At 31.8% G+C, this 19012-nt stretch overlaps 1 protein-coding gene across 2 annotated transcripts; it reads left to right on the top strand.

Annotated features, from left to right (window-relative positions):
• Positions 1 to 946: 946 nt before the first annotated feature.
• Positions 947 to 18356, top strand: LOC130623920 (kinesin-like protein KIF12). Of its 2 annotated transcripts, XM_057439466.1 has the most exons (26): positions 947 to 1775; positions 2673 to 3035; positions 5622 to 5687; positions 5950 to 6028; positions 6463 to 6537; positions 6831 to 6880; positions 7010 to 7085; positions 7251 to 7300; positions 7497 to 7587; positions 7672 to 7810; positions 8362 to 8456; positions 8780 to 8849; positions 9286 to 9369; positions 9579 to 9697; positions 9915 to 10019; positions 11514 to 11594; positions 12311 to 12440; positions 12542 to 12608; positions 13263 to 13334; positions 13567 to 13621; positions 13927 to 13979; positions 14227 to 14348; positions 15817 to 16164; positions 16337 to 16427; positions 16658 to 16965; positions 17385 to 18356. In XM_057439466.1, the coding sequence occupies exons 1-26, from the start codon at positions 1501 to 1503 to the stop codon at positions 17468 to 17470; spliced, it is 3150 nt and encodes a 1049-aa protein (XP_057295449.1). In that variant the 5' UTR covers positions 947 to 1500; the 3' UTR covers positions 17471 to 18356. The 2 variants fall into 2 exon arrangements, with proteins under 2 accessions (XP_057295449.1, XP_057295450.1); XM_057439467.1 differs by lacking the exons at positions 947 to 1775; positions 2673 to 3035 and adding an exon at positions 5112 to 5327.
• The last annotated feature ends 656 nt before the right edge of the window (positions 18357 to 19012 follow it).

Below are 19012 nucleotides of genomic sequence, written 5' to 3'. Positions count from 1 at the left end.
TTTTTATGAAATGATTTAAATACTATATATGTACAGGTGATCCTTGGTTGCATGCGCTGGAGAGATACCATCTGATGGATAGCGCAGTTGGTAGGGAAATTTCCAAGCCAGCGAAAGGTCGTTGGTTCAAGTCCCACATGGTCCATCGTTTTTGCAGTACTTAGGAAGCTAATGTACAGGTTAACCTATATACACTGATATATACATTACAATATTGGATTTAATGTCTAAGATCTTATAGTTTTACCTTGCACAAATTATAATTTTTATGGTACGTTTTTAACAAATTTGAAGTTTTTAAACAACTTTCTAAAATATTTTAAAAAAGTGAGCAATTTTGTTAACTGTTTCTTGGTGCATTAAGTTAATAAAACGCATTTTGTAAAAAAATATGTTTTTTTGATAATAATGGAACTTTTTATCTTTCTTTTTATAATTTTAAAATATTTGTCATAAGAACGAGTCAATAAAAATAATTTGTAACATTGACTTGGCAATATTACATTAGATCAACTTATTTTTATTTATTTCAGCAACAAGTGGCGAGAAGGAACTACATCTGATTTTGTAAAAATTGATTCTGTAACGAAAAATATAATGAAGAAATGTAACTATAATTTCTATATAAATATAAATGAAGCCAAAAAAATTATAGAATGATTCAATATTTAATGATATAGCATTAATTTAAAATAACTTAATTGTTAATTTAATATTATGTTTAATATTTTAATAAAAAGTTCTTGAAGTCTTGTTGCTTGTGATACAAATGAGCGTGTGTGACTCATTCATGCATATTTTATTTATGTTACTTCATTGTTTCTTTAATCCTTGAATAGCTTAAAATTGTTTTTGGACAGTAAATCTACTGTCTGATGAAGTAACTGTTTCACAAAACAAAAGATAAACAATGTTTCTTTCTATATAGAAATCTGATCCCCATTATTTTTGTGGTTGTTATGAATTCATCTGTCGTGACATTGAATAGTTAATGTGAAAGTATATTTTTGGATTATTTGTTATATATTATAAATGTTAATAATAATAAATGTTTTATCTAAAGTTGCTCTAAGTAATATAATTTTATGATTTAACTTTGTAGTCTTTCTTGGTTGGTTAACTGAACTTTGTGTTTCCATCCTTTTTAAGAACTTCCCTGACCAACTAATGCACAACACAGGCCTACCCCACAAAGTCTGTGCAAATCAATGGAAGATCATCTGAAATGAAACAAGCTAGTCAATGTGGTTTGAGTACGCTTGATGCAATTATGATGATTATAATTATTTAGAGTGATTAAGCAACTTCTAGAAGATTTGTATTTTATATATTTATATATTAATTATTATCTCTTTAGAGTATAATTTTGGAAATTGTCTACATATAGGAATTTAGTACTCTGTACATGTTCATGCATTTGGATTTCTACAGTAACAAACTAAATTTAAACTTCTATATAAGCAACAACAAGAAAATATAAAAATTGAGAATGATGTAAAAATGCAACGTGATGATGAGGAGGCTGTTGACAACAGAAATTTTGCATTGCTGGAATCGGTCAATAAGCCACAACAGGCACTTAAAAAGGAGAGAAGCCATGTAAAGCAAAGACATTCCAAATCAACAGTGAGTTCCACTTGTAAATCTTCAGCGTTAACAGACATTCAAGATGATGACATAATGTCGATTTCAAATATAAATATTAATAATGATTCTACTGAATTAAACGAGGGTATCGGTGAGAGTATGAAGAACATTAATTCAGATACAAACAGGTAAGGCAAAGTTTAAAACAAGAATCATTTGCTTTCACTGTTTTGATTTCCAAATTGTTGCCTCTTTAGACAGCCCATGAAAGTTTCTACTTTCACAGGAAGAATAAGTAGCAATTAAAAGAATCATGCTAAATATCAACTGACAAGATAAAGTTTTTTTTCAATGTAACGGAAAACCAAATCTATGTAGTTGGCTTTTGTCAGACAATCAAAACAACATCATTATTTCATGACATCATTATTTCTAAACACACTTTATTTAAACAATTTTTGATTACAAGAAATCAAAAATTTTGATTTCTTGCAATAAAAGTCAAGGGGTGGCATATTTTTTTTTCTAAAACTAATTTTGTCCACACCTTCTTAAATGTTTTTTTTATCTTTACCGTACACACAGAGTTGTGAATTCAAATCTCACTACATATAGGTCATAAAATCAATATTATACTTACACACAAGTTAAACCTATGGGCTCATGTCGTGTAAAAAAAATGAGAATTTTTAATTTCTATGAAATAAAATAAAATAGATCTCAAAAAAATAAGTATTATAAGTATAAATGAAATAAAAATAAAAATTATATGCATATTTTCATGTTCTGATAAATAAATAATATTTTTTTAGTGTGTTATTTCTATTGAATAGAAAATTGAGCGCTCAACTAAACAATTTTTTTTTTACTATATTCTCTTTTTAAATCTTACTTCCTTGTCTTTATTGGTCTGATATAAATTTAAATAGGCAAAGAAATGTTGTGGTGTTGTTACTAAAGTAAACTACTTAATCTTTGTAACTTGAATTCCTGTTATCTTTAAGTCTGTGCTTGTCTATATTATCCAGAAGTATTTATGCATAGAAATAGTTATTATAAATATTTGAATCTGTTTTTTTGCATAGGACAGATGGCAACCTCTTCTGCAATGAGTCAAAAGACCACCAGAAACATGCATGGAACATTGATGTTGACAATATGACAAAATCTTCCACCTCTTTGTCTTCTGATAAGTCTATTGAAAGTTCAACCAGTACTTTGAAATTATCGGATTCAACATTAGCGACAACTGAAAATTTGAATTATGTACCGGCTCGCTTGAATAGTCCATTTTTCCTGAAGCAACTTGATATATCAAAAGAGATTATGAAGCAAGATCCAAATTTACCATCATTAAATATTGCCACTAGATCTGCAGAAAAGTCTAGAAAGAAATCTTCTGCAGTAAAGAAACCGAGGGGGTTTTCATTGATATCCAATAGTGGAAGGTATGAGTAGAGGGTTTTGTTTTTAACTTTTATTTTTATTTACTAAAGGACGGTTTTCACTGGTTTGCAAAGGCTTAAAAAGTTTTAAAAACTAATTGTATAAGGCTAATCCTTAGTTTTTAAAATTGACGGGAATTTTCAAAATAGCAATGCTGAATAGAATACAGGTATTTTTATAGCTAGAGATATTAGTTGTATGATTTGTTTGAGCCTATGTGAGATTATTAATATTGTTTTCCTGAAAACAAAGTAAAGTGAATGAGGATTAAATAACTAGTGTCAAGTGTAGCATTACACTTATCTTATGTTGTTATGTTATGTTGACGTTTTTTGTGCACATGGAAAACACACAATTGTTTACCTACATTTTAAAGTCATTTTATCTGTTATATTTCTAATGACATCAACCAAGAGGCGAGGTGCAAAGTTATAAATGGTAAAACTTTTTTGGTAATTCATTTCCTGAGATACCACTAAGAGTAATATAAAAAACTAATGCAGTTGTTTTGACGAAAAATTTAGGGTTGAAACTGCGCAAAAAAGAAAAAAGAAAATGATTTGTAGAAAGGGAACAAAAGTGGGAAAGACCCAGATGGCTTAAAGGCGCTGTTATGACCTTACCAACTATAAACAAATAAATATCTATAAAAAGATGCCAAAATATATTGCTTTGATAGTCTAATAAAAGTTTTTGACATGTTTGCACCTCGTTGGTTGACATTTGACAGCGTGACCTAAATTAAAATGTTAATGTAATGATTATAGAAAGCAAATCTTACTAGACATTATCAATAAGAAAACAAATTTTTCATAAAAATAAGCAGATTTTTTCATGAGAAAATACATGAATTGTTGAATTCTTCTAAAACAACCATCAAAAAAGAAGCCCAAGGTTAGACATCAACCCTGTCATTACCAAACAAACAATCTTAATCTTATAATCTTAAAGTAGCCATTATAATAAACAAAAATATGTAAAAGTACTTTAAAATTTGGCAAAAGATTGAACAGTGTTTTGGATTTGTGTACTTCTGTTGTGTGGAATTTATGCAGAAATCATTTTGAATGATGTCAAAATTTTTGCATTAATGTGTTGATGAAATGGTCTTTGCAAGTGGGAACAATTTCATACCAAATTTTTGCCTATAATTTGCATGCGCATGGTGCAACATCTTTTAAAGATTTACGAAATTTGGATGGAAATGTTGCTGAAATATTTTGAAGCCTGTTTATTGTGTGGAATCCTGCAATATGATGCATATGGAATAATATTTTGCAGGAAGCTGTCAAAAAGTTTGGTTTAATAACATATTGCCTAAATCCACCTCATTTAATTTCACTGTCTTTTAGCAATAAAACTTTTTTATAATTTTTTTTAACTATTATGCATATGTTACTATACTGCTATGACACATTGTAGTTTTAAAAACTGTAACAATGACATTCTTGTGTTGCTAGATGTTTCATTGAGTAGGCTTAGCTTAACATTAAGCAGTAAACTTTTCAATAATATTTTTTAATATAAAATCTCTTTTATGTGTTTTGCTAGTTAAAAGGAGAAAAAAAAAAGATTATTATTATGAGGTTCATTTACTTAAAAAGTTTGTGGATACAAAAATTCACACTGTTTATCTAGCGTTTATAGTTTCAATAAAATGGCTTTACTGTTATTGTTTTGATGTTAGCAAAAACACAGATATTTGTGGTAATCCTTTTAATGAAGTTAATGGCTTACACACCATGTCTGATAGGTTGGAGCAAATAACAGGATGATTTCAGACTGACACACTCAACTATGTAGTTGCAATGTTAGAAATTAAAAGAATAGTAATATTATACTATGGATACTATGGATTTTCTACTGTTAGCCAGTAGAAAATCCATTTGAATTTTCTACCACTGTTCTTTATGTGTGCAACGCTACTTTGCACATCTTTAGAATTCTTCCCTTTCTCTTACTATTTCTTCTTTTTCATCTTAAGTGTTTCTTCATAATGTATATTTATGTGACCGAAACCTGGGAAATTTTAAAAAAGCAGCAATTTTTAGGCAATTTATAACTAGGGTGCTCAAACTAAACATCTCTAGTGTGGATATAGTTTGTCCAAAAAAATTAGATCAGCACATGATACTATATGCAATAAACATAACTTAGCAAATAAATGATTTATTACATATATAAAATTTGAGAAATACAAATGTATAAATGTTCCTTGCATTGATTATGTGGTGGAATGAAATTTTAGAGTTGCAAGATTTTTTGCACAGAAAATCTGATGTTACACAATTTATGTGAGTTTTGAGATGATTTTATTGATGGTGGACAACATTTAATTTTGTTGTTTTATCTCTTGCATCAGGCCCATAAGAAGCAAAATTGTTCTTTTCCTCCAGGTTGATATATGTACCTGTCCATATAAAAGTTACTGTAAGAGATAAAAATGTAGATGGTAAATGTTCCTTAGGACGTATAGCTTTGAGTTTTGACAGATAATATTGTTGTTTTGCTGTTTTTATTTAATTCCTGATTTGGTGTGTTTATTCATTTTTATATGTTATTTATACTATATATCATTATTTTTTTAGTGAGAGTTATTCGCGATCTTCATCAGCATATGATTCTTCTACATCCAATGTGAGAGTTGCTGTAAGGTAGACAATTTTGCCTTTTTTGAAAAAAAATAATTTCCTGCCACAGTGATTTTGATTTTAATTGAATTAATTTTAACCTTTCAACATTTTATGCAGGCAGTCACAGAAAATTTTCAATAAATTTAAGTAACAAATTTTAATACCTAGATTGAATAAAGTCATGGTTGATTGATTGAAGCGAAAGAAAAGTTCTTTGAATATTTGTGTACACACACTTTTACACTTTTTATATGTAACTTGATAATCTGCTCATCTTAAAAAGGATTCGACCATTGTGTGCAAGTGAAAAAGCAAGAGGCGATAAAGCAATTATAGAATATCCAGGACAAGGTAGCATATGGGTATGAATAAAGATATATTTTAATCAGAGTATGCCAGCATGATCTTTTATGTACCAATATGAAATTCATGCCTACTAAACTTTTATGTCACCTAATTATTTTCATTTTGAATGGGAAATAATATTAATGATTCTACTGAGAATGATCTGCCATCATAAAAATATAATAAGGATATAATGGAAAAATCTGTTTTTATGCGAACATGAGATTTTAATGCTTGTCCTGAAGACAGGCACGGAATCTTGCTTGCGTAAAATCTCATATCTAAAATGTGTAATCCTATACAGACATCTTAGCCAACACAGAAAAGAAATATTCTACCGGTTCGAAATTTGTAATGTTGTCAACTTCTAGCCATTATATTTTACATTCTGCTACATTCAATGCAGTAAACACATTTTGCTTCTGTGGCATGCGTATTCTTGTTTTTGTAGGTAGATATTGACTCCAGTACAACAAAACCATTCACATTTAATACAATATTCGATGATCGTGCTAGTCAAAATCAGGTTTGTGTTGTTAACTTACATATAGTAAAGATAAATGCCTTTCAACCTAACTTTTTATAGGCATACAAATCGTGTTATCGATTGATTCTTCATAACAAAGTAAAAAAGTGATAAACAATTTACATCGATAATATAATAAAAAAAGGCTTTATTTCAAAAGTTATTTTCCTTAAAATTGTGATTCACTCTATCGCTGCCATAGATATTAATGATATTAATACTGTGGCATTGTATTGTACATTTTGTTAGTCATTTTTTGCAAAGAATGATCTAATTTATTTTATTTAAAACAGGTATTTGAAGAGTGTGGTATTAGAGATTTAATTGAAAAAGCATTAGACGGGTAAATCCGAGTTTGCAACTAAACTTATTTTTTGTCGAAAAAAATAATAAACTTTACCTCCCCTTATAAAAAATGAAATATAATTTATGTCCTATTCTTGGCATCCTTTTTTTGTTTTGTTTTTCATAGGTTTTCGTGCACAGTGTTTGCATTTGGACAAACTGGTTCAGGGAAAACACACACTATCACTGGACCAGCAGATCAAGTAGGAAATATTTGAAACATGTTTTCAAACTTCTCTTTTTCTGCTTAGAACTCTTTAATATTTTTGTTATTTTTAACAAACTTTAATGTCTTTTGTCTTCCCAGATACCTTTCATTTCTAAATTATGTTTGAACTCTTGGTGCGAAGTTTTGATTTTGTTTTCAGAATGTAGAAGACATGCTTGGGAATAATGAATTACCTGGTCTTGTGCCAAGGTTGGTATAATATTAGTTAAAGTTTGAGAGGTTTCATGTATTTTCACTTAAAATGACCTAACTGTGTATAGTTGTGAAGACAATAATTTTTACATATTCGTTACTCTAATATTAAACACATTTTACGACAATTTACTATTCATCTAAATAATTATCCCAAAACAGTCCTGAAAATTAAAAAGGGATTTCATTTTAGATCAATTCACTACATGTATGAAGCTATTTCGAAACGTCCCACTCTTGACTACAGAATTAAAGCATCGTTTCTTGAAGTGTATAATGAAAAGGTTTTAAATGTTTTACTGTTAATATGTTTCCTATATTCTTTGATTGATTAGTCGTTATGACATTTTACTTGTTGTGCACTTTAGGTTAAAGATTTGCTAAACCCATCAAATGCGTATGATACTTTACCTGTTCGATGGTCCAGAAAGAAGGGATTCTATGTTGATAATTTATTTACAATGGAATGTGAATGTCTGGAGGATTTAATGTCCATATTAATAGAAGGTGAACAACTCGTTTCAACTTGATTATATAACTGATTGTATGTATTTGCTAAAATAAAATCTTAACCATATAATTCTGAGCGTTAAAGCTTCTTCTTTCGGTTATTTAGACAAGGTGGATTAATGTGTATTTTTATCACTAGCCTGGGGGCTACTATTTCACAAATTTCATTTTTCTTTAAGTTAACAGTGTTTGAGTTGTATTGTGTCTGTGTATAAGTATTTTTTGTTACTTACAAGCGGTTTGGTTAAATATTTTTACATCTTCGATCATAATCTTTTGGACAGAAGCTTTGTTATTTCTTCACTGCTATGATTAAGAAAAAAGGCTTTTTGAATCTTTCGACACAGTGAACACACACTACTTTTTAATAAACAGAACAAAGTTTGTAAAATCAAATTCATGAAGAAATTAAGAAAACGTTTTTTTTATCTTTTCTCAAAATATGTTCCAAAAAAATCCATAATTTTTTAAGTTAAATTCTTCCAAGATGTATTAAAAAAGTTTACAAAAATAAATCCATAAAAGTAACATTAATATTTCATTTCCAGGCTCCTTGTACAAACAGGTTGGAATGCATGCGATGAACGATCATTCAAGTCGAAGCCATAGTATTCTTACTGTGTATGTTGACTGTGAGGAAGAGGTGAGCAATGTTGAGCAGTTTTATTACGTGGTAAAATAGGAAGTAATGTAAAAGTTTATATCGACTCAGAGTAACAAATGTTCAACAAATTCATTTTCTGTAAGATGTTTCAAAAGTTTAACATGTGAAGATATTGATAAAACGAGAACAAGATTTTTTTTGTAAACAACTATGCATTCTTTTGAAAGCACCCACCCACCTGTTTAAAGTTATACCTTGAAAGTTCTTAAATTAAATACCTTGTATTTCTCCCTGTCAAGTTTTCATACCAGTCCTTTTTAAAATTCCTATTTAATTATATGTTTTTTTTTATGTTTATTCAGTTTGATTCTGACGAAGAATCTGCATTGCCAATAGTTAAACATGGAAAGATTAGCTTTGTTGATTTAGCAGGTGAGCTGGGGAAACTCAGAATCCTCTGTGATCAGAATAGTGTAACAAAGATAACTTTGGTTTATGCTTCTTATTGAGCTGCGTTATGTTATACTTAGTGCATTTTTAACGTTTGACTATTTTTTTGCTAGGTTACGACTCCCACCTTATATTCTTATTCTTTTTAAGAATGTTTGCAAAGTATTATACTTGCATGGCGAGTTCATATGGTTACTCTACGGCTGGCCTATTACTTCTGGTACTGTTAAGAGTTAGCTTTCATACTTGATGTTAAGGTTTATTATCGGTAATCTATACTAACATGGATTGAAAAGGTTATATGACAGAATTTAAACAGATGGTCTTAACATACGAATCGTACTGTTCTAACCACAGACACACTGTCGCTTTTATTGCTTAGAAAATAATACAACATAATAGTATCATTCTGTTCTAGGTAGTGAACGTGTAAAAGAAACGAAATCAACTGGAGAAAGTTTAGCAGAATCAAATAATATCAATAAAAGCTTGCTAACTTTAGGTATATACTTGTTTGTTTTTTTATAGTAGCATTAGGTATTTGAGCAACACAAAGTATCTTGTTTATAATTGAACAATTTTTCACCGTTCCTACCTGTTGGCGCAACTGTCACATTTCTTTTTTGTTTTAATTTTCCATATTCTTATTTACACTTTATTTTTCATTTTTGTTCTTATTTATCTATTTTCTCCTATTTTTATTTTTCCTAGGAAACTGTATATCAGCGCTTGGTGATCCTAAGAAAAAGGGAAACCATATACCGTATCGAGAAAGCAAACTGACGAAATTATTAGCAGACAGTTTAGGTGGAGATGGGTTCACTTTAATGGTACGCAACGTTATTGGGTAAAGTGCAACATTTTTTTCATAAGTAAACAACCTTTTTTATTGTCTGTTTACTGCACCTATATAACAAGTTTTTATACTCATTTGTTTGAGAAGGCAATTCTTATCAGGCAGACTCATACAATCTATATATTGATTGCATTAGACATTCCATATTTCTTTTCTTCTGCTGCTACATTTTTGTTATTTGTATTTTCCAGATAGCATGTATATCTCCTTCTTCGTACGTTCTTCAAGACACTATGAACACATTGCGATATGCTAATCGTGCCAAGAACATCAAAAACAAACCTATTGTTAAAATGGTGAGTTGATGTTCACTTCACAGAGTACACGCTAAAAATCCTTTCTATATTTTGTGCGATTTATAATCGTGCTACAGATGCACAAAAACGCGAACAGGTTAAGTTAGCCAAGCAGATTTATCCTTGGACTGCTAACTAGTCTATATTAAAATTCTCCCGGTATGCCTGTCTTTCTGTGAGCTAAAACGTGAGAAAAAATTCTGTTATCTAGTCTATTTCGTAAACCTAACCGTGTCTGTTAGTTAGCCGAAATGGTAGCTGCGTGTAGCAAAGGTTTTTTTAATAGTATATAAATAGTATAACCTCTGGCCAAAGCCGGTAAGGGTAGCCACAACTTCTTTATGTACCTTTCACAGCTCTTTTATGCTTTCTTAATTATATTTTTATATATTTTGAAAGTTTAATTGAGTTTTTATCACTTTTTTCGCACATATACATACTTTAAACGTATTTATTTTGATGTTGTAGCTATCAACCTATAGACACCAAGAGATACTTTGGTTTTATCATCTCTAAAAACCCTACCTAACATAATACTATGTGATTCTTAGCTACCTTCCTCATTTTAAAATTTTGGTTCCTTTTTTTTATATTACACTTCGCCTTAAACATTGTTTAGCTACTTAGGGAAAAACGCCAAGAAATTTTTTTTAAGTCATTGTTTACCTGGGTAGGATTATACGGGGCGAATTGTTTATTTCTAAAGTATTTAATTAGACCAAAGTGTTTAAAATCAGAACATAAAACTTACAGCATATTCACTTAAAACATGCAAAAATAATCTGGGAAATATAATACTTAGCATGTTTTTAGCATGTTTTGGAAGGCCTTAATTCTATCAAATCGAGTTGTGAGAGATCAAAATGTTTCAGGTGAAGCTTAACCAACATTTCGGCTAAATTCATTTTTACTACTTGGCCAGCCGTTGATCACATTTCTTTGATAAAAAAAAATTGTACCTATTTCTTTATTATTTGGTCAAAGTCTGTAAGTTTTTCAAAAAGTCTTATCGGCCTCCTTTAAAATGCGTAAATTCTGGAACTCAAGTAGTATAGCTTATACAAAAAAATTTATACCAAGTTCATTACATTGATCTTACTCAGAAACAACATTCCAGTCAAAAAATTTTTTTGTACTCAAGTTACCTCATTTTTTGTTTTTTATGAATAGGCCAACGTGGCGCTTAGTATGACTATATGACGATTACGGTTTAACTGGGATATCAAAATGTGTCGGTTTTAGCTTAACCAACATATGGTCTGAAAACATAATCACAAGATTAGTTGCTTAAATGTTAATATAGTTACTCAGATCTCGATTTGTAGACAGATGAATTCAAAAATATTACGCTGAGAATGTCTGGTGTTGCTTATAAATATATTTAAAAAATGTCTGAATACCCTAACCAGAAAAAACAGGACTATAAAAATTATAGGGTAAATCTTAAAAGTAGGAAGTGCTATTACTTGTTTAATTTTTGTTTTGTTTTTTCAGGATCCAAGAGAGCAAGTCTTTCAAAGGATAAAACGCGAACTGAAATTACTGAAAGCAGAAAACACATACTTTAGAAAACAGGTAACTTTATTGCGTCGTCCTATCTATTCGTACCAAGTTGGTGTCGGACTGGACTGAATTTCCATTATGTAGAACTATAGACAGTAAACGGTACAAACATGCGCAGTGGATATTTTGAGCATGCAAGACAGTATGAACTCTTCATTCTCAAAAGTTGAACTGTAGTCAACTTTTTTCTGCGTACCGTTTGTATTAACCAATCAAATGTTACCGAGATATCAACTGCTTTTGTTTAGTTATCACATCAGAGCTCGTTATATAAATTTTATTTTATTTACAGCAGCCATATTTGTTTTGATCGCGCCAAAATACTGTTTTCGCGCTAAAATTCCGTTTCCACTTTCCGTTTTTTGTCCATACCATGAAAGGGGAATTCAGCTTTAATCTAGATATTAGTAATAGAGGAGACATAAAACTTGAAAAAAGAGGGCAGACCCCTGTGAACTATCCAAAATATTGTCCTCTTAACTGGTACGTTTAGAACAAAAATGGATTATGTAAAGACAGAAACTTCGAACCATCTCTTCATACTTTGCACATTACTGTTAAGATTCGAAATCCGTGATAATTTTGTAGCATTTTACTGATATTGTAATATTATTGGAATTATTTTTCAATTTTATTTTCCTTATTCTTAATCTAAAGTCGCCTATGAAGTACTTAAACCTTAAATTTTGCTTACATATTTCCAATCGGATGATGAATATTTTCTTTAGCTTGGTGTTCCTTACTCAGAATCACAAATTATTCTGACACCAAACCAAATCGAAGGAGAACTAACTGAAAATGAATCTGGAACTTTGAGTCCTGCTATTGGTGCAGACACGTTATCATCTATCGAGTCAAGTATGATTCGTTCGTTCGCTCATTCGTTTGCACGCTCGTTCATTCGTTCGTTTGTTTGTTCAATGTTCAATACTCTGATATTTTTTTTTTTGATACCATAGGTCGTAATAATTCTTGCAAGGATTTTACTATAAAAGATGACTTCGAGCCAAGAGCTACAACTGCAATGTATGACTTTTTGTTCACAAATCCATAGGTTTTGTTTAATGACTCGATACTGCCATACCAACTTCTTTCTGTAACCTAAACGTTCTGTAAAACAAAACAGAGGTTCCACTCCGTCAGGAAGTTTTCAAATATTGTGAAAATGTCAGAAAAAAGTAAGGGTGTTAGCATTTCTTTACTATGCTAGGAAAATTTCAGAAATTTCAAGTTTATATATTGTGTTTCAGAAATATTTTCGTTTTTAAAGTATCGGCGAAAATTAAATTTTTAAATTTCTTAAAGAGTAAGCATCATTTTTAACTGTTTATTGTGAATGTGTTTCATATTCAAGAGTAATCCAACGTTCAAGTATATATAAAATCGCAGTCAAGGATAACTATGAAAATAAGGAACTTGACTCAAATATAACAGGGTATCAGGCATGTTAAAAAAATAAGGAGGTAATAGTGAGTGGTCATGTTGGAAGAAGTAGAGACGTTTCCACTCGTCCTCGTTAGTGGAACATTAAGAAACTAGTTAGTATTTGAAACTTCCGCCTCAATAAATACTAACAATACATGTTTTATCGTGTAAAGTTAGACACCATACAAGAACAGGTTTTATCGTGTAAAGTTAGACACCATGCAAGAACATGCTTAGAACAGGTTTATATTTTAGATATGCTCTTGGTGCGAAGAATGGTTTATACGATATGCTACAGGAGTACATGAATGAAAACGAAAGTCTGAAGTAGGTAGCGCAATGTTCTATGCTAATGTTCGGGTATCGATATATTAATACCACTCGGTAAGAGAAGTCCAGAAAACAAACAAATTTTTTTTCAGAAATGTCAGGAAAAAATGATCACAGTTCATCAGGGTGAAAAAAAAATGTTACTAGGCAGTACTGTGTGATGCGCAGTAGCTCTACTTCAATTTTAGTTGTAGATTTTTTGGTCTGGTTATTATTCATTTCTATGTAGAACTGAAAACATGCAGCTTCATCGTTCACGAGCTATTGCACAAAGACAACAAGAGGTAATCAATGACGGGTTGCCCGAAGCAAAACTTCCTAAGCTTTTCTAACTTCCTAAGCTTTTCTATTCGCTTGTACAATCTCTCTAGGTGCAATTTTATTTATATAGATTTTTGTCAATAATTTGCTGGTCTTTACGCTCCTTCGTTCTGCAAAATTTTGTGTTATGAGGAAGTCAGTTTTTTACAGATTGACGTTGCTTTTTTTAACCTACACATGCGTGCCATAATCTTCTATTTTTTGACTATATTTTTTGTACTCTTTGAAAGTTACAAGTGTACCGGGGATTCATTTCTTTGTTTTGAAGGAAATGTTTCGTGAGAACGAGAGGCTTTCTAGAAAGCTGGATGATCTTGGACGGTGAGTACTGAAACGTATTTGTTTACATGTAGTCTAAAGGGAGAAAATTCCCTCAGAATGTAAAAGATTCGGTGACTAGCTATAAGGAATAGGGATGTTTGAGGGCATCACAGCACTAGGTTTTTACCACCTAGATCAAAATGGCGTAAAAGAAACTTTTTGATTGGCTAATAAATTTTAGTAAAAAGGTACGGTACCGGTGAAACTACGCAAAGTTATGTTCACTTCTTCGTTGCTGTTTTTGCAGGGTGATGCTATCGACACCTTTATCTCGTGAACATGTGAAAACATGGATTTCCTCTGGTAGTCCCGGTTCAGCAATCTTTTCACGACAAATCGCAGACGAAAATGGGGTAGTTTCAGCAAATGGTATATATTTTGTGATTCGCATTTTAAACTTGTGCTTAAATTGAACGCTTTATTCTATATTGATTGCGACCCAGAACTATCATTAAAGAATACTGCAGTCGTCCACTTTGTCCATTTTGTGTAACTTGCAGGCCTTCCACAGCATTTTTTTATTGTTGAGCAGGAGAAGTAGTGCTATAAAAAATATTAAGAAAGAAGTGAAAGAATTGAAAAAGGCCGCTAAGGCCGCTTTAATCAGCATTGTTGAATGTCCACTTTTTAGGGATGACTTCTTTTTAAGGCTGTCCTCTTTAAGGGGTGTGCGTTTTGTAGGTCTGTCCGCTTTGTAGGTCTGTCCGCTTCCCGGGGGTGTTCGCTTTAATAAGTGTGCACTTTGTAGATCTGTCCGCTTTTTAGGGGTGTTCGCTTTTCAAGGGGTGTCCGCTTTGTAGGTGTGTTCACGTTTTAGAGGTATCCCCTTTGTAGGGCTTTCCTCTCTAAGCGCACTCCAGAGAATTTCGTCAAGAATTCGTGTATGACAAATAAAACTGTTTGTGTCTGCTATACTGTAGTTTTTTTTGCTTTGTTTTTTTTTTTTGATTGACGCAAAGAAAGCTCCAGTTATGTCGAAAGTTATGTACACTAACAAGATACATGTTTGTTTTTATAAGCTAGTGAAATTTTGAAATCAGGTAGGATATGCTTAATATGCAAAAAAAGCCCAGTTTGGATTGTATAGAGGTGTTTGATAAGTCTTGTAAGTGTATACGGAATTAAAAACGTCTGTGTCTAATTAAATACCTAATACACGAAAAACATATATCAGAAAGGTTAGACAATATGCTTAGCACATCCTTAAAAACTCCCCTATCTCAGCTTGAATACGCTTATAAGCGTATGCAAAAAACAAAGGTTTTAAACAAGTAGTTAATTCGTTTTAAAAAATCAAATCAAACCCACTAATTACCACTCCAATTAAACAGCCTAGTTTAACAACTTGTAAATCTGTAAACGTAGTTTGTTTCCATACAACCCTTGAATGCCACAAAGCAATTGGTAAATGGTAAAAAACAAACAATATTGAATGGTTTATTAATATTGTACATCAATCAAGATTAACCTGCCCATATGATTCTGTCTTTTAATGAGGAAACCAAAACCAACCGCGAAGGAGATAACGCTCAAAAAAAATGTTATGTGGTTTTACATGGGTTAAATAATTTTTACGTCAAAAAAAATTAAATGAGTTTGAATTCGCAAAAAGTTAGCTTCTAAGATATAGTTAAATCCAATTATCCATCCAATCCAATAAATGAGAAATTTCGCCTATAAATAAATTATATCGGGAAAAATTATAGAAATGTCAGGAATGTTAGTCAAAAAATAAGAAGTAAATATGGAGTGGAGTCCCTGTATTTTGCATTTTTTGTTGTTGTTTGCATAAGCAGAATACCTTTAGCAGTGGTCATTTTATGTCATGTTGTTGTAGACTCAACTGGAGAGAAACCTGTCCGATTTCCACCTGTGCGACAAGGTTCTTACCCAAATTACGTCAACAGCGTGAATTTGTGTGCTGAAGTCGAATACGAGCAGCAAAAACTTCGTCAAAAGAAAGAAAAAGAAAAACTATCGTCTGATAATGTAACTTCTAAGACGCACACACCAAAATCACCTTGTCTTGGAACGTTACTGGACACACCTCCCAACAAGACAAAAAGTGGAAATCAATTATCCATTTCCGTGGCGAACAGAAGCAAGGACAATTTAAACAACGGAGTGGATACGAAAGAAAACGAGAAGAATTACGAAGATTTTGCCGTGAAAGAAAATTTGAGTAGTAAGTCCTTGAATGGGTATCTACTTTGTACTGTATTTGGTTTTGTAAAGTATGAGTGACAAAAAATGAAATGGCTAGTGTTTCAAAATTTGCGAAAAGCAAATGCACACAAGAAATTATCTTTATGTAGGGCACTTCGTTTCTATATCATTTTGTCCAACTTTTCTTACAGACGGCAGCAAATCTAGCGCTCGATCATCCACCGTAAAAACGAGAGATGTCAACAAAACCAGAAAAAATACTTTACCAAGAACATGGCGAATGTAAGTTTTTTTCTTTTTTTTAATATAACCATGGTTAATTTTGTGATGATTGTCAGGATTGTTGCCGTGATCGTTGTTTTCTTGTTTGTCGTTTTGTTTGTCATCTTGTTCGTAGTCTCGTTTGTCATCTTGTTCGTAGTCTCGTTTGTCGTCTTGTTTGTCGTTGTTGCTGTTGTCGTCACAAGTGTTATTGTTATGCTTGTTGATATCGTTACTTCTTTCGCTCTCAGGAAAAAGAAAGCACCCGTTGTTGAAAAACCAGGCAGTTACGCAGCAAGATTTGCAGCACGAAAAGGACTGTTATCGAAGCACATGTCGCAAAGACAACCAGCCGCGCCACATCAAAATATCAATGCGACGTTACTACAACAACAGCAGCAACAACAACAAATGCAACAAGAAATTGCGACAACCCAGTACCCATCATATTCACAAATTCCTGTGTACGGCTACAATAGCAACTATGAACAATATCCATATATGGGTATAGGAGTAACTCCAGCGAGCCAGGGTATTCAACAGGAAATGCCAATGAACGGTAATATAATTTGTAAAATCAATTTGTTAGTAACGTGTTTAGCATGTCGAGTTAGTATCAGGGGTGTCGACAACGGAATAAAAGTGGGCAAAAAAAGGGACAGATTTAGTGATGTACGAAGGACTCACTTTGCTTGGGTCCGACGTAATAGAATATTTTTTTTTTTGAAATTTCACCTTCCAGAATGTTAAATGTATACGCTACCTCGACCGAAGGTTTTTAACGCTGTATTTTGTCTGTTATTTTTGTGGAGAAAAGAATAATAAAAAAACATATCCTTGTTAAAATAATTTATATTTATAAACATTATATTTATGAACATTTTTAAAATAACATGACTCTGAGTTTCCGGTTAAGCAATCACCAGTTAACTGGTTTTTTATATCAAATAAATTAATCTATTTTGTTTAAAAAAATAGGTTATAACAATATCAATAAAAGCAAACATCAGGACACGACGTCTCTTGCTGATGGACATATTCACGCTGATGCACCGCGAAGGTAGCAAACGAAAGACGGTCATCAGTCTCCATAAAGTCGGCCTTGTTCAATTTACCTTCGTAACAATAGCCACGTGATGTTTTTTACACGTCATTGTAGAAAAAACAAGAAATGGATCGGATTACAACGGATTATGTCGTTCATGACCGACTAATTTCGAGTTGACACACACCTAGCTACATTTTTCTAATATGGCTGTTGTTTTGATGTTATTGTTGCAAAGTTTTGTTAAAAGCTCCTTGGAGTTTTACGTTCTCAAAGCTAAGTGTTGACATGCGTTGATCCACGGTTTTGTGACGTCATAATGTTTATTTGCGGTATTGGCACGTCGTTACGACATGTTTTTCCAAGTGATTATTAAGTAAACAAATTGCGCAGTAAAAGATGTAAACACAGTGGTCTTTTGTAAATCGAATCTATTGCTCGCCTAAATATGTATTCTTTGGCAAACATGATACCCTTGTTCCTAGGGTCATTTGCCTATTTTTACATTCCGTTTCAGTGTAAAAAAGGAAATGAACCCTGGGAACTAGTTGCAAGCCACTCCTGTCACAAAAAATAACTTTCAAACAATTCTCGTCTCCAGGGCTATTTTTTCCCTACTAGACCGGCGTAGATTAGCCCTGGAACGAGGCTGCTTTGGAAAGCTTTTTCTCCATTGTGCGCAAATGTGGTGTTTTCTTGTCTGGATAGCTGACCAGGGTGTCATCGCACCCTTAACAACCTTTCTGCAATAATATTATTATGAAAAGTTTTTATGACAGGCATATTATTTTTAAAAGAATAATGTACAAACAAATTTTTATTTTCTTAGTCTTATGTAAATATTCAATATAGTTGTTTTTAGTTGAGCAGTTATTTATTACGAAATAAAAAAACTTAAATATAAACACCCGTTGTTGTTGCCGCACTTCTCGTAGAGTTTCTCCCTCGACCTCTCCCCACGTGTCCATGGACATAGCTGTAATCTCGTGGCTCTACTGAGAGGAAAAAGTTCTTGTTTATAGACTTACTACGCGCTTTTTCTTTATAAGAAAGATAGAAATCAGAACAGGCTGAAATATTCTTAAATTTTATTAATTTTCTTAGCGCAGTCTTATACATGTGTATATGTGTATGAACATAAACATTGCAATTGAAGAATGCGACACGAAATAAAAAAAATGCTAAAATGAAGTCGCTTTATTTTCCTTAAAATATATTTTTAATTTTCAAATAAATCTCGACCTCGTATATAAACCGAGTTTGAAATTTAAAATTGGTTGAGAATTTTTGAAAGAAGGTATTATTTATTTCATAAGACATGCCACAGTTGCTTTCAAAGACTCTGTGACCCTATCTCCCTTTCGATCGATCGTTCTGAATTCAAAAATACATAAAATGCCATGTGAATGAGGTTGGTATTAGCATTAAAAAAACGTGTAAACATGCAATGCTATGATCGTGACGACAAAGACATTCTGTGAAATCTGCGTGCTCTACTTCGCGCGTTTTCATGAGGTGCCATGTTTTAGTCTCTGTGATGGAGAGCGTGTTATAAATGTTT

The sequence above is a fragment of the Hydractinia symbiolongicarpus genome, chromosome 13 (genome assembly GCF_029227915.1).
Source record: "Hydractinia symbiolongicarpus strain clone_291-10 chromosome 13, HSymV2.1, whole genome shotgun sequence".
NCBI lineage: Eukaryota > Metazoa > Cnidaria > Hydrozoa > Anthoathecata > Hydractiniidae > Hydractinia > Hydractinia symbiolongicarpus.
Note: the sequence above shows the minus strand (reverse complement) of the source record. Positions and strands in the feature narration are given on the sequence as shown.